The 21905-nt window shown below is 39.2% G+C and overlaps 1 protein-coding gene across 2 annotated transcripts in view; it reads left to right on the top strand.

Annotated features, from left to right (window-relative positions):
- The window catches only part of gli2b (GLI family zinc finger 2b), an 83156-nt gene that overhangs the window by 2502 nt on the left and 58749 nt on the right, over positions 1 to 21905 (top strand). Inside the window, exon 2 of one of the 2 annotated variants that reach the window (XM_026930672.3) lies at positions 14132 to 14257. In XM_026930672.3, coding sequence (XP_026786473.2) covers positions 14143 to 14257 — 115 coding nt within the window. In that variant the 5' untranslated portion in view covers positions 14132 to 14142. Of the gene's footprint in view, positions 1 to 14128; positions 14258 to 21905 lie in introns of both variants that reach the window. The other variant, XM_026930671.3, reaches the window with a different exon arrangement.

Below are 21905 nucleotides of genomic sequence, written 5' to 3'. Positions count from 1 at the left end.
AGATTGAGACACGAATAAGTTATTCAACATCTTTGGAAACATTTAATAAGACCAGGGTTACTAGGTCTAAACAAAATTTCCAGCCCCCCCCCCCAAAAAAAAATATATATATATTTATTTATATATATATTTATTTATATATATATTTCCCAGGTGCTGGAATAGGGAGACACATTTTTCTTGTGTTTCTCAGTCTTTTTGCGTGAGGAAAACAAGGTCACCGTGGTGCGCACGCATCTCTGATCTCTTCTCATCTGCAGTACAGGCTTTTGATCGTCAGCTGGTATTATACTATACTATTATCCACTCCATAATCCTCCTTTCCCTCTAACAGTCTTTGCACTACGTTCTTTCATACACTGAAAAAAATGGAATATGTGGTCAGTCAGATTTAAAACATATTATGTATAGTTTACATAAAAATATTAAGTTTCTTATCAAAACATGATTTTATTGCTTATACTAAACTTAATTTAAACAAGTTTCTCATTTCTAGATTGAATTGTGCAGAGTGAGTGTGATCAATTCGTGTAGTATTAACGTAAACCAATTACATTATGAAATCTCATGAGGACATTTGAACTGACGGGAACTGAAACTGCAGAAATAAATTCATGGAGTTAGAACGTGCGTGGTAGAATAGTGCCGTGTTAGTGTAGGTGATGCTGAATGCTAGCAAGCTGGGTTCAATTCTCAGCTTAGGTGGGAGCACAGAGTTCAATTTTAGTCAGTGCTTCGAAAAAAAAACCATGATCAAATCATGTTGGATGTAAAACAAACTGTGTTAATGGAACACAATCCAATCAGGTGGAACTGATGTACACATTTGAGTTAAGTTCATTCACTGAGTTTTTTTTTAGTGTATTTAGACCATTATGATGGTGGACTATATCAGAAGAAAAGCATAGAATGAATGATCACTAGTTTCAGTACTCCACTTTGAAAGCACTCACATGATGTGGCGATGTACCTAGCCTACCTATGCGGAAAGGTTTCCCTGTAATCATAGATGTACTGTCTGCACTTACACTTTCCCTTTGTTTGCTATGGCTTATTCTTGTGGAAATTGGTTAGATTATATTTCAATTATTTTCTTTAAAACAAGATATAGGAGGCCACACACTATTTTTAAAGTAGCTCAAAAACACCACCCACTGACCCAGTTTGGTGTAAAAACCGCCACCTTGGCAAACCCTAAATGAGAAGCTCACGGGTGCCATTTGGTTATAAAGCAACTGTTGTTCAAAAATGTTTAATTGCTTCAAAGTGTCTTGCATCTTTGTCAACCACAAGCATATCGAAGCTATGGCCAGGTTTGTTTTAAATGTTCTTTTACTTGGACCAGTGAGGGCAAAAGGGCAGAAGATCTTGCCCTTTGCCTACCCCACACAGCCCTGCTTCATCAAATAGCCCTTTTCCCTCTGGTGCTTTCTTTTGATGAACTAAACACTGTGTGAGGAGAACTGTGGTTCTATTACAAATCTCTTAATATCATCCTAATGATATAACCCAAGTCTCAACACAAGTGAGATGTGCAAATATGCAAATAGGTAAAAAGTTTAGGGCTTGCTTTTTTATTTTATTTTATTTTTATTTTTTGCTGCTTTTAATTTCCCCCATTTGAAATTACATTTTTAATAGGCACATTAGATAGAACCTCCTTTATTATTCCAACCAAACATTTGGTTTGAAACCTGAAGCACTTTTTAATCTTAACCTTTTCTGAGCCGACATCCTGTCTCCTCTCAGACTAGTCGACTTTTTCCCAGTCTAGGTAGTAACTCCACATTTCTATGTGTGATTGAGCTTGGAGCCCAGGTCAGCAGGGGACCATCTCTTTCTTTTTTTTTCCTTTCTTTTTTCCCCAAGACTACCGAGCACAATGGGCTTTCTCATTGGAGTATATGAAGTCACTTCTTCTTGGCTATATGGAGGAATCCGAGGGGAGTTGACCCCTGGAGAAGTCACTTCATTGTGGTGTCTCAATGGAGGCAGTGACCCCTGAAAATCTATGTTATGTTATACCGGGCTGATTTTGGATAAATGGGTTCAGAAACTTCTCAGGTTCCATTGTTTCTCGTTGCCATATTAGGTTCATTATCTACTTCGGCTGAAGCATGGAGGAACGCGCTTAGATTGATCATTGGCTGATTTTACTCTGTGTCAGAATGCCATTATTTTCATAATGTTACTAATAAGAAAAGTTTTTTTTTTTTTGTTTATTTGTTGTTAGGGTTTTATTACCAGGCGGCATTATCTCCCATGCTAAGTATTATTTCAGTCTCTCCAAAGGGCAAACATGTGTAATTGCCTCCATAAACCCAGACCAGCGGAACACTAATATTTTTGTTTCTTGTCTGCTCTGAGAAATCTCTCTACCAGTCAGGGGTGATTTGTCCTCAGGCAATTTTTGTGGCCAGCATCTCCCTCTCTCTCTCTCTCTCTCTCTCTCTCTGTCTTGCTTTTTCCTGAATCCCGGCTTGCGTTGACTTGCTCTGATGAAGAGCACAGTAAACCGTTCCCCCTCTCCAGCAGCCCGAGCTCCCGACCACATGGGAATGCTCATCAAAGAGACGTAGATAAACTCCATATGGGACGCGGGATAACAGGGAAGACGAGGGCGCCACAAGACGTGCATGTGTCAAGGTGAATTTTTGCATGAAGGAATGCGGCCGTTCGGGAGATATTCCTTGTTAGGCTTAGACAAGAAATGACACGTAGGCGCTCATGAGAGACAACAATTAAAACAAAAAAGTTTTGTCATCACGAATTAGGTTGGAATGCTGTATGTCTGTGAAAGTCTGCATTAAGTCACTAGAGGAAAAAAGGGGGGGCAGTACATTACAAATGAAGTATGAATGCTAGGGGAGCAATTTTATATGCAAGTATTTTATATGAACCGAGCAGAGTTGCTTAATGAACCGAACAGTGCTTGATAAAGGAAGTTTCTTCTTTCCTGCTTTTGCTTTTTAGATTCTTTAGAATGAGGTTTAATCCATTAACCTCATGTAGAATTCATAACTTCTTGATTTTCAGGTGGCCTTGGAAGGATAATATCATGTTGTATATGCATTAGATTAGAATATTGCCTCAGAGATTGGTTTGTAAAATTCGATTTGCCCAACAATTCATCGTTATCAAACGCAAAAAATATTTATTTTAGTTCATGATTACCAGCTCACTGAACGTTGTTTAGGATATAGAATATTGTAGTATTGTGACTGTCTCTGTTTGCCTACCTTACAATCTTAGAAATTTATTATAAATTTTTTTTAGAAATCTATGTGATGTTGTTTACAACATGAAATATCTTACATATTGCTCAGTGAATTACAATAATTTACACATAACTCATTAATTTATCAATTATTTGCCAAAGCAACTTCAAATTGCATCTTGTTGAAGAGCGCAGTGGCAAATCCATTCATAGCTTCATGTTTAGAATGTTTATATTATTATATAATCCTGACAAAATGCTCAAAACCCCCCTTTTTATATTATTGATTTAAAAAAGATATATATATTATTAAAGTATTATTAAAATATTATTATATTAAATATATATTATTTATTTGCTGTTTCATTTTCGAGACAGCTAACTGATAGAGATAGCACCACACCACTTTTTCTTTTCTGAGATTAATGCTGAAACCTTGAGTATTAGCCATTATCAATACTCATCCAGTAGTTTTTCCTTTAAAAACTACTAAGCTTTAAAATGATTCTTTTTTTTTTTAAACTGAACTTCAGCTAAAACATATAGGAAATATACATAATATATATAATATACAAAAACACAGCTTTTTTTTAATAAGTCAAACTCTCTACCACAAAAAGTCACTTGTATTGCAAATATAATAATAAATATAATAAAGTTATTTATAAGAAAAAAAAACAGATTTGAATTTCCCAGATAATCCCAAAAAAAGTGTACTTTATCATGAATTATGTGAACATAGCTGATTGCAACTCACACTTTTCACACTTAAGCAACTGCTTTGCTTAATATCTCACTGGTTGTTGTTGCTGTTGTTAACATTAGGCCACGTGGCTAGTGTTATTATCACGTGTTATTATCACATGACCTTCTTTATCCTGCTACTTTACGTTGTTGCACTTCAAGCACTTCTCTCATACTTCAAGCCCAATTTGTTGTAGGATCAGATCAAATTCTTTCTTTTTTTCTACGATATCTACTTTACTCTTGCTGGTATTGGCTCAAGTGTTTGAGTTTCACCTCACATTGCTAGGCATCCTTGTTCTGCAGCACAGCTTTAGGGGCGTAATAAACTCAGATTCAGTTCATTCGGAAACTAATTCAGTGAGATTAAAATGATCAGTCAGACCCACATCAACCGAGGCATGAGAAGTCCTCATCAAGCAGAAACAATCAAGCATCAAGCACCATCTAATTACAGCGAATGTCTTATGAAAGGACATCATACACCATGAGATGCCTCGAAATCAAAGGTCTGCATGCCACCAGGGGCAGAAGAAACTCGCCTCACTATGAAATGTGACGGGTATCCATAGCGCCTCTTGGCGGCCTTTGATTCACAACTTAATTAATTCCTAGAGGGATGGTGCAACCAAGTGATGCTCTACTGTCTCTTAAAGAACTTTTGACAGCAGCACACTGTGGGTCTGCCAATGTATCATCATCACTTTCACTCCAAAACTATACACATTTAAGACAAACACTTGATTGAAAACCCCCTAATGAACTACAAAGATCAGCTGCTTTGAGCATGCATAACAATTCAGGACACGGCATTGCAGGATTCGCATGTTTACACTATAGCAGTTCGGTTATTGCGACTGAAGAGAAATCTTCATTGTGGTGGCGCAATCCTGGATAACTTATTTGTCTGAGTAACAGAGCTACAGCGCAGGCCTTCGCAGGGCATGTTCTTCATTAGCCTCATATGAAGAGAGATGAAAACGAAAGAAAGCGAAACGCAGCCAAGCCGCAGACTCCTAAAACAGCCTGATGGGAAGACGGGGCTTACATGAGATGCCCCGAATAAAAAGCTCCATGTGTTAGCTGTTAGCAATCAAACACACTCGTACAATCAGTGTTTGGGGTCAGGGCCCAGCTGAGAGATCTTGGTCTGCACTATCTCAAAGATAGGGATGGCTCTCAGGCAGCTGTGCTTGCATCCTTCATCTTTTCCAACACTTGGAAAATTTAGGCTGTAATAAAGTAGCCTATACAAGGCTCTCGCGAGCCTTCATCTTGTCCTGTCTGGCCGTGTGGTTTTTAACTCAATTCAGCTGGGTACCCATGATACAGTTATGCATGCTATGTTTAAGTTAAGGTCAAGACTGAAGCAGGTGGCTGGATAAATCATACTGACATTTTGCTCCAATAAATTTGTGGTCCCAGGAGTGTACAGGGAGGATTTTAGCATCAGGATATAGAAAGAAGGAAGTGTTTTTTTTTCTTCTTTTTTTTAAATAAAAAAACAACTTGGTTTTATGGTGCAGGATCTAGACAATTGTTTGTGCAGAGCCTTGCCCTGGAAATTTTGAGCCTGTTCTAGCTTCATACATCAGACTTCTGAACGGGATCATGGAGGAGAATCCAGTATACAAAACTGTGGTCTCATAAATCTCATAAAATGATGAGGAAAGAAGACAGAAAGAATCACATGACCATTAGGTTTTGAGATTGCTAGTCATACTATTATACTATCTGTCTCAGAGTTGGCCATCTCTTAAACTGCCATCTGGATGTCTGCACAATGGCCCATCTCAACTTGTTGGCAAACTCTTAAAACTGTAGTCCAGTGTGTGGTGAGGCATTTGACTGGCCTCACTCCTCAAACAGCGGCAGAAGAGGACGTTTACAGCATGGCCAGGCTGTTAAACTACAAGTGTCTCTTAACAACACCATTTGGCCACTGGATCAAAGGTAGTAACATAAAAAAAAAATGAAGAAAACATTGCAGAGGCCCAGCAGTGTTGAAGCAATAGGAAGTTTCCCCAAGGGTTCGCTCTGAAGGCCATAGCCCAAGGCAAGAACGATGTGCATGTTTTTGGAAAAGCGTCTCAGCTATGTAACCCTGTGAAATGGCTCTGCTTGGCACATTGGAGCGGTAATAATTCTAGAGGCTGATTCGGAAAGACAGGACAGATCCTCCCATCAGTGACTCTTCTCCAGAAGTTCAGCTGGGGTTGTAATCCTAACATCTGTTTGACATTGACCAAACCCACAGAGATCACCCACAGGATATTGCACTTACCAGCAGGGGGTGTGATCCAAGCCATAGGACCCCTCTCTCACCTCAACCTCCCCCCCGTCTCCATTATCCACAGGTTCACATGCCTCCCCCTGCTGCATTCTCTCACAGGGGGAAGCCACAAACACCCCCAGGCTTCCCACTGACTCCAGTACACCAGTGATCCACACAACAGCCCCAACTGCCTCAGAGTTAACTGCAGTGGGCTTGTGTGAATGTAAATCTTTATATTACACTACAATGAAGGGGTCCAGGTCACACAATGGAGTTCACTGTAATTATATTAAAAGATATGTTATATATAAGACCAGGCCTACGTTGAATTTGCATTGGTGTAGCATGTCGTGCTAGTTTAGTATAATTTTTAAGGGATTGCCCAAGAAAATCTGGTCACATTAAACTTCATAGAAGTCTTAAAGAACACCCTCTACAGTCCCCAAACGTCAGATTTCAAATAAGCGTGATCAAGTCAGTGTGAATCTTCGAAGACACCATTTTTGTTTTGCCACACTAACCGTTTCAGTCCATTTCCACGAAGTTTTCTGTCCTCAACCAAGGGCAAAAAAATGCATGCAGCTAGGTTTCTGAGGCATGATCTTTACACAGTTTCCCCCGTTTTAAATTTATTTTAACAATATGAAGATAAAACAAGCTTTATTGTACACCCCAAAGCAACAAGAATTGCGTCACATCTGCCATTTTGGAACTGTGGACATCACGTGACGTGTGTATGTCAGTGTTTACAAAGAACTAGGTTTTGATTTATTCAGTGCAATAAGGGCAAAGCTAAGCTTTAATAAGAGTTCATTTACCATCTATACTGTCAAAAGTCAGTGTTTTTCAAACTGGGGTCTGGGAAGCATTTTTTCCATTTAGTTACAGAGATGGAAATCACGGCCGTCTGATATCAAAGTTGTTATTGAGTTCTTATAGTTATTAGCCAATTGACTAGTCACTTGAATTAAATTGGTTAAATCCAAACCTTAATAACAAGTAGGAACAGAAATAATATCAACTTGGACCTAATGTGTTCTGTTGGAATAGAAAGCTGTCTAGCTCTAATAAATAGACAAAATGTAATTTAAATATATTGTACACATTTAAATAAAGTTCCTGAAATCAAGCTGTGCTGTGGAAGTCAGTGGAATTTATTTTACAGTTAAAGAGCTACAAAAAGTTTGAGAACCTGAGGTGTAAGAATAAAATTAGACACGTCTACCTACTTTTGGAAATGTTAAAATATAGTGGTACTGTTGATGTTTGGCCCCCCATCCTGTAGACTTGGTGGGTTTTTTTTCTTTCTGTCCTGCATATGTAGGTATCATTAACCCCACTATGTGCCATAAGAGAGCACTTTGCCTCACCAGCGGTGTACCTGAATGATCGCACCAGACACGAACACAAGAGAGAGAAATAGCTCAATGAATTCTCTGGGATTTTACTGCGTGACCTTTCAGTGTTCTGTCAGAGCCATTTGTTTGGCCGACAGCTCGGGCTGTAATTACTCAGCATGATGGGTTGTTGGTTTCTGTAAGTAATCCTGCATGATGAGCCAAACGGCTCTCCAGAAAGCTCAGTGCACCTGGAATATGAAGACATTCATTTTATCAGACGTAGAGAATGCCTCTTTCTCTTTCTTTCTCTCCCAACTCTGTCTCGGATGACTTGAATTTGTCGAATTGAGGCCCTTGTGTGCTCTATTGCAGCAATAGATGCTAATTTTGTACCGTGTACCAAAAGGCTATTTTCACTGCACATTAAACATGTGTGACATGTTTGGAATGTGTTGGATGACCAAAATACTTGGTCGTAAAATACGCAGATATGATGCATGTTTTTTCGAGCATAAACATGTAGAATTTGCAGCTTAGTTTGCTTCTGTTAAGGTTTTCCATAGGTTTGCTAAGTTCGGTTGTCAAAAACAAGTACTTTGATTTCATCAGGTTCATTTGTAATGCTAGATTTTATACCAGCACCTGGATGATAGCATAATTATTCTGTAGCGAGGGTCGGCAACTGGTGGACGGCGGTCCAGAAAAGTATTTCAGCGAACTGAGTACTTGGAAAAACGTTGTAGCAGAGCAGATAAACATATGAAAAAATAACTCACAGGCTTACTGAGACTGGACACTTGCAGATTGGAAAAACATTGCTTGGTCATTTTCCAGTTTTCAACTGCTCAATTTCAGTGAGTCTGTGCCGACTGTAGCCTCAGATTCCAGGTCTTGGCTGACAGCAGTGGAATCTGATGTGGTATTTTGCTGTTGTAGCACATCTGCATCAAGGTTTGACATGTTTTGCCTTCTGAGATGCTTTTCTGATCTCCGTGGTTGTAAAAAGTGGTTACTTGAGTTATCATAGACTTCTTGTCAGCTCAAACGAGTATGTTAGTCAGCGATATTCAAGAACCTGAGGAAACGGGGGGTTAAGGGTCTTGGGCAAGGACCTAACAGTGTTTCTCTGGCAGACTTTTGATTTGTTAAAGACCTTTGCTAACCCACATTCAGTGCCTGCTGACTCAAGATCAGCTTAGTTGTTACACCCAGGCCCTCTACTGGGTGCTAAGCAATAGTATTTCATAATGTCATTAACTTCATCAACGATCAGTCAACATTTGAAAAAAAAAGTGCAAAAAAGTAAAAGTATTTAAATGACATCATCTTAAAGAGACCACAGAGAGCCATCAGTTTAATTCCATGAACAGCCCATGGAACTTACCATGCTTTATATCTAGCAGCTGGGTTTTGTTTGAAATAATGAAATTGTCACACAGGAAATGGACTGGACTACATATCGGCCCCTACTCTCTCTCTCTCTCCCTCTCCCTCCCTCTCTCTCTCTCTCTCTCTCTCTCTCCCTCTCCCCCTCTCTCTCTCTCCATAACAACTGTTCACCTGCGAATGAAACACAGACATTTACTAGAGCATTTGTCAGCTGTCCGTCTTAATATCGCAAAGATGTGAAGCATTCTTCATGTAGACAGTTTGAAACATTTACTTTTATAAGTGACACACAACTTCTCAGATTTTTTCCCCGAAGCATTTGTGGCAGTCCAACCAGTGCAGCGTCTCTCGGAAAGTCAAAAAAAGAAGGAGGAAGAGAGAGTTAAGATCTTCAAACAAGCTCTTTGAAAATGTGTTTGCATTCCCTTTCAATGTTCTTTGGGAGGATTTTGGAGGGAGGGCGCCTGAACAGAAGCCGTGGGCCTGCTGAGAGAGAACGAGGTGCTAAAACAAACATGTCATTGATTTCAACACAATGAGGGCCTTGAATGGGAGAGAGTTAAGTTCAGAAGTTGTTGTTCTCCTCAATTACCTTTCGCTAAAGCTTCCTATTGTTGGTTATCATGCCCTGCTGAATGGCCGTGTGTGTGTACCTAAAGGAGGCGATCGTTGACAAAGCAAGGTTGGGGTTAACCGCTCTGTATGCGGCCCTTGTGTACGTTAACTCAAGGAGCTCGATTAAGGCAGAACGAATAATTCCCTCTCATTTGTTTAATCCTTCTCTTTGTCTGAAGCTGATGAGGATTTCGCATGTGTGCATTATTTAAATGCTTGGCATAATGACATTATGATTGAAGTGATCAAGCTTAATCCCTATCATTCTGGAAAAAAAGGCGCCTGCATTACACACATTCACACCCGGGCTGTAATGTCTTGTTCACACTTGACGTGGAGTGACACTTCTGTCATTTAGAAGTCTTGAGGCTTTTGAGCGCACACATAGAGTCTCTTTGCCACAAGGTGAATGTAATTAACAAGAGAAAAGTCTTTAGGCCGCTCCTAGGCCTTTGGTCCTAATGAGGCCTCTGATGCTACAAGTATGGCGTCACTGGAGCACATCCGTCTGGTCCGTAAAGCAGAATAGCTCCCTCACACCTGTTAAATCTCTTCAAAGACAGCAGGCCATCGCTGTTGCCCCAAGGAGCACACAGGCCTGTCCATCAGACCCTTTCGCACCTCTTTTCATGTATTCAAGAGCTAGGAATGGAATAGAAATAACGCCATGATTGGGAAGCCTCAGGCAGGGTACGGCTGAATGGCCTGTGTGTGAATAGAGGTTATAGATTGAGGTTTGAATCCGTACATTCTTTAGCCTTTGTGTTTATTATTTAAATCTGTGTCTTTGACCATTTAGAAAGCAATCAAGTGAAAACATTCACACAAAACTTCTTTCTTATGTTCGGAGTACAAGAAGAGAATCTGACATATTTTTATGGGCTGTTATACATCTAGTATCATAGCTATAGATTTTTTTTTCATGGAAAAATTTCTCACTTGGTGGCACAGTGGTGCAGCTCCAGGGTCCCTGATTCGATCCTGAGCTCAGATTACTGTCTGTGTGGAGTTTTTTTTTTTTTCTTTTTTTTAAGAAAAGTTCACGGGGCATATGGTTGAGTCTATAGGTGAGCATCGGGACTGGGATCCCACGGGATGCAAAAACAGTCAGGTGAGCAGCAGGTTTTTTATTTTCATATATAAATGAAGCTCACGGGACAAAAAAGATCATGATCATTAACATAAATGAGCGGCTTTCATTTATTCATCCTTAATAACTGCCTGGTCAGGGTGGCGGTGGTTTAAATTATGCTACTATTGTGTTTATAGTTTGTGAAATAGAACCAGAAAATTCATTAGAAAATATCACGGTTTGGTACAAACAAAAATAATTACTGCACGACCAGGATTTAGAAAACAGTTAAGACCAGTTATGAACTCGAGTGATGTAGCTTAGGTTGAGGAGCTGTCAGAGCCAGAATTCACAAAGCATGCTGACAGTGCTGGCATGTCTACCTCTGGGTTTTTCTAGTGTTTTCTAGTGTTTCCAGGAGCATAGTGGTATGTCCCTGGAAAAAAGAAAGTAAGCTAGAAAACTCCTTTAGGCCATGTTCACTTTAGGTTTAAATCCAAATATAGATATAGATACGGTTATGTATGCATGGTACACTGCAGTGATCTGGCATCCCATCCAGGATGTATTCCCGCCTTGTGCACAGTGGTCCCAGGATAGACTCTGGAACAACTGCGATCCTGACCAGTATAAAGTGGTTTCTGAAGATGAATGAATTTCTAACTATGCTTAATTATAAGGTTGTTTAATGTTTCTCCAGTCTCTGTACAGATCTGATCGCTATCATACAAATATGACGTTTAAAATTGTTCTGAAGGCACACTCATGTGTAACGTCTTTCATTCAGGATTTGTGCTCAGTGCTGTGTGTGTTATCATTATCGATGCATGTCTCGCGCAAAACTGTGGAGTAATACTCCATCTTTGCCGCAGCATCTTTCGCGTCGGGTCGTGGCAAATCTCTCATCTGAACTGTGATGAACTCTGTCTTAAGGAGACGTAGGAGGTTTTGATCAGGGATTAGCCCTTCTTTGTCCTGCCTCCTGCCTCTTCTTCCTCCCTCGCTCTTCCTCTCCAGCTCTTGGCAGCTGACCATTGACAGAAAAGAGAGAAAAAAAGTGCCTGTTGTTACCTGTTTGCTCTCATGGCCATCTGTCTGTTTGGTCTTTGACACCTGTACTATCCTGTCATGTCACACTGGTGGCCCAGGATGGCTCCATGGGGTCCTGATCTGTGTGGGGGATTGTGGGATAATGAGTTAGTGAGGAAGCAAAATGGTTTTTCAGTCACTCTGTCTGAAAAAAGCCCGGGCTTAGACGTAGAGTTAGGTGTTAGCCTGCTAAATGTCTCACTTTCTCATGCCTAGGTAAACACAGCAGTTATGGCTTACACATAGTTTAGATATAATGTGTAGTTTAGATATAATGCAGCTGTCAATCAAACAACATCAAACAGCTCAAGAGTGTGGTCATCACATTGGTCTGCCAATGTTAGGAAGATCCCAGGCCAAGAAGCCCAAAAGATTGATTTTATGGGACGACTGTGTTATTCTGCTGCATGATAAATGATCAAAGTGATGACCGGGTCTCATAAACAGATCACAGGATTTGTTGCACGTTTCTTTTCTATGACAGATTTGGCAACAGAACGTCAGGCAGCTGTTACAGCCTTGGAGGAGATGATCTCAGTTTTGCTCTTTGAATCCTGTGACAAACTCACAGGTGCCAGTGAGAGAGTTGTGACACAAGCGTCACAGGGCTTTTTTTTTCCCATTACATTTTTTGTACATTATATGTATTATATCCTACATTATTTCAAATATACAAATCTTTGAAAGAGAATATGACTGCAATTGCAGATTGATGCAAAAAGATATTGCAAATGATTTGACAAGCAAACAACTAAATAAATGTAATGCATTTAATGGCATCAATTGCAATTTAATATGAAAACGATTAGATAATATTAGCAAATAAATAAAATGAATGAATTTAAAGAATAAATAAAAGAATTTCAAAATTAAAATTTAAATGATCAACTGATTATTCATATAAATATGATTAGATGATAAACAACCAAACAAATAAACGAATAAATAATTTAATAAATTGAAAGACTAAATAAATTAATTTTAAAAATTAGAGTAAAGCTACTACTTAAATTCATCAGTTGTGAATGCATGATTAAACAACAAACAAACAAACAAACAAACATGTTCAAGCTTACAGTTTAATGCGCCAATCTCAGGATTAATACAAATTAAGGTTAGCCAATTAGATAACTTCATCTTTATTGCAGTTGATTATGTTTAATTACCTGAATAATCTAAAAATTGTGATTACGATTAAAACACTAAAAAAATTGTGCAGCCCAGGACAGTCTTGGCCGAGCAAAAACCGAAACAGATGCCATCGAAGTGCGCAAGTGTGGCACCTCCCTTAATCGGCTTACCTTGAGTGAAAAAAGCGAGAGATAAGAGATGGATGAGTGAGTAAACGAATAAAGCCGTCATAGAGGCTGACCGCCAGGACACGGTATTGAGTCATACAGCAGAAAGATGTAATCCTCGTGCACCATTTGGTTGCTGTGACCAGGACGACCTAAGCCTGAGCTGTAGAACACTGTCACTTCATGATACGGCCCTTTTTTTTTAATATGTAATTCATTTTCATTATTTATTTTTTATGTGTTGTTGAAGATACAAATCTGTGGTAATCAGTATTATCTGTTTAAAATATGTTCAAAGACTACTAATTAATCCAAATAGGAAAGATAGAAAGCAAAGAAAGTAAATAATAATAATAATAATAACCCTTTACATTAAGGTTCCCTTAACTCACATTAACACTATAGTTAACATGATCACACTACGATCTTCTGCATTAATACACTAAGTAACACTGGGATGATATTTTTTTTTTAAATAATAAAACAACAAGGTTCTCGCACTCATCCTTTATCTAGATAAAAACTTACAATACTAAGATCACGAAATATCAATTAATACATGCATTGCGTTACATTGTTAACATTATTTCTGGTGTATTAATGCTAAAGTTCATGGTTTTTCTCAATATTATTGTTAACTACTGCAGTAAATAATGTACATAATAATAATAATAATAATAATAATAATAATAATAATAATAATAATACATGTAACCGTGAGACCATTTCAGCACGTACAAATGTAGGAAATAAAGCACACCTAGACAGATATATAATACACACACACACACACACACACACAAAAGAGGGTGCTGAGAATGATTCTGCATCAAGCAAAGCATTCAGGTGTGAATAAATGTTAAGAGGTTTGAATAAATGTTAAGAGAAGTGATGTGAAGTCTATTTGCTGTTTGTGAGTACGATACCTCGCCTACTTTCAGATGGAAAAATGAACAGCTTTAGGCAGATCGCCTGAGAAAAGTTGCTCCGAATGCCCTCTGTTGGGAAAGAATGGTATTGATGTGTCCACACTGTCTCTCTAGCTCTTCCTTGATGCATCCTGACTCGTCTTTCCTTTTTCTGCTCCAGCAGAATCAGCCACAATGGAGACCAGTGCCTCCACAACTGCTGAGAAAAAAGAGTGCAAAACAGCTGGACTGGATGCCAACGGCTTCAGCGAACTGCCCAAGAAGCCCTCACCTACCTTCCTAAGCAGAGGTACACTGCCACCCGTCTCTTCCTCCCCTCTTTCACATGATTCTCCTTTATTTAACTCATTCTACTATAAACTCTTTCTCGCTCTGCTCTCTGCTTCTTCTTTCATTATGGTGATATTTTATGTGGTGAACAACGATTTAATGGTTAAATGGTTTGTGCTTAATTTTTTGGTCAGATGAATGCAATTCAGTCTTTAACCATGGCACACATCTGGTGTGTTTTAATATAACTAATATACTGCAAGGTATTTTACAACTGCACTATGTTACAATATAATCGCAGTAGTGTATTTCTGTCCATAATGTGCAATTCTTAGAGCACAAATCATAGCCTGTAAAAGTCCCTGTGAGGTCATAAGTAAACCCCATTCAGAGTCTGATAGAAATCCTAATATAACGTGTGAAATGATCAGTTTTAAGCAGTTTTTAACTAAATGTGAAACAATACAAACATTTTCCAACTTTATTTGCTTGGTTCCGTTTTTTCTAATGAAGAGAGAATTATATATAATAAAAATTACATTCAGGCATCAGAGTGGCACAGCGAGTAGCGTTGCCACCTCACCGCATTCCTAGTTTAATCCAGAGGAAATAATTTTGACCGCAGTGACTTGGACCGTGGCGTGGTTGTTTGTGCCAAATGGGCTGGTTTGAGAATTTCAGAAACTCCTTGCATTTTCATCCACAGCAGTCTCTAGAGTTTACAAAGAATGGTGCAAAAAGCAAAAAACATCCAGTAAGCAGTGAGGCATGACTCTAGACAGAAAATCCTTGTTTATGAGAGAGGTCAGAAGGTATTGGCCAGTCTGAGGGGCTGTTTACACGACAATGTTTTCAGCCATAAACGGGAAACTTTTTATGCGTTTTGCCTGTTCGTTTACACGACAACGGCGTTTTGGCGACTGAAAACGCATATTTTTGAAAACGGGTTTCAAAGTGCAAGTTTTTGAAAACGCAGCCGTTATCGTCTCCATGTAAACACCCAATATGGGAATGTTTGAAAACGGTGACATCATGCGTGTGCGTAGTACGTGTTAGGTATGTACAGATGCGCAGTACGTGTCTGTTGTAAAGGCAAGCGCGAACAAACATACACAACAATGTCGGAGTACATGGTAGTGTTGTTGCTGCTCAAGAGTTTGCTAACGCTTCCTCAGCAAAGTGTGGATTTACTTCACCAATATTACAACCAACTAACAAGGTGACAGCGCCAACTACTGGCCTGGCATACGTAATACAGCGTTTTTGGCCGTTATCGCGGATATGTGTAAACGCGAATCGTTTTGAAAACGTTGTCGTGTATACGTGAAACTTTTTGAAAACGCAAGAGGAAAACCTTTCCTTTTTTGACTACACCATTGTCGTGTAAACGTAGCCTGATTCAAAAATAACCACTCTTTACAACCATGGTGAGCAGAAAGGCACAACATGCCAAACGTTGAGGTGGATGAGCTACAACAGCGGAAGACAACATCAGATTCCAGTCAGCAATTACATGTATATGCAACATCCACTGCTAGTTCCATTGCTGTATATTATATGGTGCAAGCTTTTTTAATGGGTTCCAGTTAAACCATTTCTGAAAGAGAAAACTCTCTGTTGTAGGGTTCTATATAGAACATTTTTACGTAGAACAATTCATCAAGAGGGCCAAAAATCATTTTAGGGTGCTACATAGAGCCTAGAGTGAACAGGGCATGAGTGTTAATACTGAGAGAATGGAAAGAAGCAAGGCCACAGTTTAACAGACAAGTGATGCGAGAAGCAGGCCACATTTGTGGTGAGGTTAATGAAAGTTACTGGAGGGAGGGGAAACCGGGAGAGCGTGGAAAAGAGTGAGAAAAGGGAGCATGTCAGCAGGAAAGTGATAAAAGCAACAGATAATGAGTTTGAAAGGCCTTGTTCCTACCTCCAGAGTATAAATGTTATAAATTAGTCAAAACGGAAACCCGAGCAGTGGACGACATGGTCCTTGTGAAATTGACAAAGATGCCAGTTGAGGGTTACCTTTGAAATGGAAATAGTGCTTGGGAAAGTCTGGTGCTTTTACACATTCATGAAGGAGTTTGGTGGCATGCCATAGAAAAGGAAAGAAAATTAGATGAATAATTTTTAATAAATCAAGTGAAATGGACCACACAGTGTCAACATGGGAGTTTAATGGTGTTACTTATATAAAAGGCATATTCAAAACCTTTACTGAAGAACATGGTGGTTAATATTCTGCATATTGGACAAGTATTGGTTTAAATTCCTCATTAGGTCCATTATAAGGTAAAGCTAGAATTGTAAAATGGTGTAGTGGAATTATTATTAACACATGCTATTGTAAATGTCAGAGTTTGCCAGTACTTACAGCTTCAGATGTGTTTTCATGCCGAGAGAGAATTCCTTCTCTGTGGCATGAGAAATATCAAGAACTCGAGAGTGGAAAAGATAGAAAGGGAACAAGTCAGGGGGGAAAAAAGTGAAGGAAAGTGATGAAAGCGACTAATAATAAGGCTGAAAGGCCTTGTTCTTACCTCCAGAGTGTAAATGTTATAAATTAGTCAGAATGGCAGTGGACATCCTGAGTCAAGATTCAAGGGCTACGTTTGAAATGGAAATACTATTTGCCATTTTGTGGCGTTTTTACAAATTAATGAGGCAATTTAGTGGCATGCCATTATTAAGGAATGATCAGTAAACAGATTTACACAACAGTGCTGCTGAATTCAATTCTGTCTAGATTAGTCAGACAGTGTTGATTAATTTTCCATAACAGCAGCTTCAACAATAGCATCAGCTACATATCACAGGTTTATATCATATGATTCAAATTATACATTTTTCTTAACAAAGAAAACCATATAACTGTTGGTACAGTGAAGTCTTCAGTAAGGATATGTTTATTTAACATTTATGAAAGGAGTCTCCAGTGTCAGCATTTTGCAGGAGTCAGTAAGTTTTCCGCTGCAGAACAGAGGGATTTGTGCTTTCTTGCGGCTCTAACATGAGAAACTGCATTTTTCTGTCTTACTAACTTCAAGAGAAAGACAAAAGGGGGGCTGGTGAGTGATGACTGTTTATAACTGTTATAATGTAATCAATAACAGGAACTAACATGTCTCATGGATGTTCCACAACATTAAATGTAACTATAAATGGATAAAAAGTACAATGTGTCATTCCTTAATTAGTAAAAACATAATCACTGGCAAATTGGTGTGAGATAAGAGGAATAAAACATTTCAGTAAGTGCAGTTATTGGAAAATATTCAACTTTCATGTGGTTACAGTAACTTTACTTCACTTCATACCGTATCACTTCACAGCATCATTGATTATTTTTCTATAACAGCATACTTTGTCATGTTTTATTCCTTACTTATGGAATTAGGGCACCTCTCTGTTTCATATAGGCATCTCCCCATATTACTATTTTTGATACTGTAATATATGCTTAGCCGCTTATCACAATTTACAATATCGTTACAAGATTGGTTTTCCATGCTTACCTGTGTTCTCATTGGCCAGCACTTAAACAGCAAAGAAATCATAACTTTGGCAAAGATATGCTTCTCAAAAATGCTGCCTACTACAGAACCTCCTCTCAAATAGAAGGCATGGCTCGTGATAATATTTTAAAGTCATCGGTAACGATATTGCTCAAGGTTGTTATATTGTGATATATCAAATAACTGATTATCAGTACATTGCATCTGTTACAATACACAGCTTTGTTTAAATTCACTAACAATTAGAAAACTAATTCCCCTAAAAAAGAAAAGAAATCTGTTTTTCCCAGATGTGTATTAAGCAGTAAATCCCCTTCACAATGAGTGTTTTGTTAAAAAGCAGTGTCTTTCCAATCTGAGCTAACGGTAATTAAAATGACATCTGATCATGCCCGGAGCTGAAATCATAATATAAATATGATCTGGCCTGCTTATTAAGTCTGAGTGGTTTGCCTGAATGAAGCCGATTCAGACCCAGATGCTGAGGTCATGTGTGTGAATGGTCTCAGTGAAGTGGGGATTCTGCCGTGAACTTAGTGCCGTTATGGCTAATCCCCTCTTGGAGGGGCGCAGAGTGGATTTAACCTTCATGCTAGGGCCATTACTTAGCAATCGATTTCACATTGGCATGGCCTGTATTACATTTTACAGTGATATACATACGTAATTGTGGTCAGCATCAACTCAGTAAACACCAACATGAAAAAAATAGGCATTATACACGGGATCCTCCTGATGGCAGGTGTGTGGGCCCCTTAGCGCATATTTCTCCAGGTTGATGTAGTTCATTTGGCCAGGAGAGAATGGAGAATTCAGACACAAGTGAGCGAGAGAAAGGAGTGATCCGTGTATGAAGTGTCCAAGACCTTTGCGATTATGTTTCTCTGTTTTTTCCCAGTCTGGTTAAATTGGTGCAGTGTGACGCTGAATTAAACCAAACTAAAACAAAAGTATCTACCTCACTCCAATGTGGATTAGGCAAATAGGCTTATATGTGAGAAAGCTGATAGGCAAGGCAGATGAAGGGAATGTGACAGCGTCTACAATCATCTACACTGGCTTGGAAACAAAGACTTTAGACAAAAAATTGGCTTATGTCATTCATTCATCTTCAGTAACCACGTTATCCACCCGGAGCGCTGAGTGTGAGGCGGGGACACACTCAGAATGAGACGCCAGTCTATTGCAAGCACCATGCGCACAAATATTCACACCTATAGGTGCATTTTAGAGTAGCCAGTTCACCTACTGAAACATGAAGGAGTGATGTGTCAGATAGCGCTTTCCACGTCCATCATCAGAACACCGGTTGAGGCAATATCTTTTGGAAGAACTGTGTTCCAGTACAGTTCCACAAACTTATAACTTGTTCAAACACCTTACTAAGGCACTTTATGTTGGTTGTTCCTTTGTCACTCATCTGTATTTCTATTGTGTTTCAAGCCTTTGTCATGATTCTTCAGGCTCATTAGCCTCAATATTTAAGTATAGTCTCGGAAAAGTTGGATGCATCAGGACTTGAATCCTGTACTTTACGACAGCTGTGCTGAAGGCAGGGGTAAGAGGACAGATTGTGTGTACACTGATTTGGCATGAAGAACAGCACTAGCAAACAGGCACTGTTAGGTTTCCAGCTGAATGACAAAAAAAGTGAAACAGAACAGAGAGAGAGAGTGAGAGAGGGTGCGAGAGAGAGAGTCAATGTTTTTGTTGTGCTTAGATTGATTGCTTGAAAATTGCAGTGAGCAAAGTTTAATTTCTTGGTCTTGTCTCATTCAGAAAAAGTTGAAAGTTGCTGCACTTTTAAATTACATCCAAGCAGTAGCTACACTTGGAGGCCCAAGTGCTGCCCCTGTTTTCTCTGACCCCTATTGGCCCTCTTTTCTGGGAGGAAGAATCGCTGTGCTGCAATCTAACTAGACAGAGAACCCATGGGTCAGCCAATAGAGCCTCGGTCTGTAGCTTCCGCGCGCTAAAGAGCCTCAGCTGTGTGCCAGCACGCCACGACAGGCCAATTACTTATCACAGTAATCCGTATTATTATTCCGGCTCGCAGACGCTGATAAGTGAATATGCAGGAGCTTAGAGACGAGGTCCTTGAACCCAGAGCCGAGCCGGCCGCTTTTAATATATGGCCCTGTTACGCCACTTTATTGTCAGCGTGTGGTTTACAGCGGGCCGCAGGCTTCTCGTCACCTAAGTCATGCCCACCTCGGAGCACGGCCCGGCTCTCTCTATTAAACTCCCTCTCTGTTTTACACCTCCTGTCCGATGTTATTTATTCTCAACAATTTCCTCTCTATCAGACAACACGCTAATGCTGACTTTTAATATGTTATTTACACATAAAGAAAAAACTATTTGCAGCACTTGACGCATACCGAGTGAGAGGAAAATGAATGGGCCCCCCTCTGCCCTCCGCTCCGTTATATCTGAGTTTAACAATCTGGATTGCTAATAGAACCATTTATCACAGGGCCAGCCATTTGTTTTATGTTATGAGGCCAGGTCTTGGTTTCCCTGTTAGCCCTCTATGGAAATGCTAGCCTGTATAATGAAGCGAGCGCAAGTCACTTTGTGTAAAAGTGAAAGCAAAAAGACAAGGACCAGATTTTACTGGAGGCCGGGTGGAATTCCGGATGCAAGCGGGGAGGTTGGGTTTTTATGTGGAGGTTATGAGAGAGGCAGCTATAAAGTGGCACGTCCTGTGTGGGTTTATAAGAGCTCGGTCTGGCCTGCTTCAGTTAAGAGCTGCAATGAACAGGCCTCAATCTCCCTCAGCAATGTTCCGTCAATTGCTCTTCATTAATGAAGCTAAACGAGTGGGCCAAACTGTTTTGACAGCGAGCATCTGTCTGTAGAGAAAAACAAATGCGGATGTCCTCTCATCATAACAATGAGCTCAGCTCTAAGGCTAAGGGTTTGGATGGCGTTGGAAATGTAGAAAATATCCAAATGCAGTGAACAGTGTGTGAATTTGACTTGATCTCCAACTATTTGATTTTATTTGAGTCACTTTTTTGCGATTTCTTTTCTTTATTTTCATGTTGATGATGTTGCAGTGATGTACATGGGTGGCAGAGGGTTGAAATATCAACCTTGAAATAATCTCTGACCTCAAATCTCTTTTCTGTTACTCTTATATCATCATATTTGACTCATATGGATTTAAATCTCATTGTAGATGTGATGTTGTGGGTGTCAGTATTAAAAATTACAGAGAAGCTATGAATCCAATACCATATCATAATGGCCTTATACCACAGTGCTGTTGAATTCTCAGTTCTGATTGGTCAGAATGTGTTGATTAATCTTCTATAACAGCAGCTCTGATAGTTTTTCCAGCAAGGCAAATCACAGGTTTATATTAATGCACTTGGTCTAATCTGTTATCATGTCTATAGTAACAACTTCCACGGGGTACTACACAATCTACACCTAATAATAAACTAATTTAAAAATGCATTGTTATTTAAAGTAAAACGATCTTTGGTATGGTGAAGCTTTTTGTAAGGAGATGTTAATTTGGCATTTATGGAAGGAGTCTACAGTGTCAGTGTTTTGTATCAGTCAGAGGTAAAGCTGTAACGTGAAGTTTTCAGGTGAAAGAAAGTCTTCAGCAAGTAGGACATTTTGAGGTTTCAAGTGGATTTTTTTTTTTAATCATATTTTTCATAGTATTATCCTACTCAGTACTAACTTGTTTCGTGGACGTTCCACAACATTACATGTAACTCTAAACAGATAAAAATTATGACATAACAGCACATCCCGAAGTGTTTTATTCCTCTTAAACCACAGCAATTTGCAACAATTTACAATTTAATTATTTACTGAAGAATGACACATAATTTTTTTATCCATTTAGAGTTACATCACTCAATTCTGTTACATGGCTGTCAAGAAACAAAACAGATATTGCCACTTTGTCTTATATGTTATTAGATAATTGCATAAATTCTACTTTTTAAAATATACCATGTAGAATCTTTTAAACTTATAGAAAGACAGTGAAGTTTTTTCATTCTCTCGCTGTGCTTCAGGCCTAAAGGTTTGCTGTATAGAGTGTGTGTTGGCTGGTAATGACTTGATTAACTGGGTTTGGTGCCTCATGACATACATCATGGCCAAAGAGTGTGTGTCATGCAGGAG

Source organism: Pangasianodon hypophthalmus, chromosome 11, assembly GCF_027358585.1.
Source record: "Pangasianodon hypophthalmus isolate fPanHyp1 chromosome 11, fPanHyp1.pri, whole genome shotgun sequence".
In the NCBI taxonomy this organism is placed as follows: domain Eukaryota; kingdom Metazoa; phylum Chordata; class Actinopteri; order Siluriformes; family Pangasiidae; genus Pangasianodon; species Pangasianodon hypophthalmus.
The sequence above is the reverse complement of the archived record's forward strand: the minus strand, read 5'-3'. Positions and strand labels throughout refer to the sequence as shown.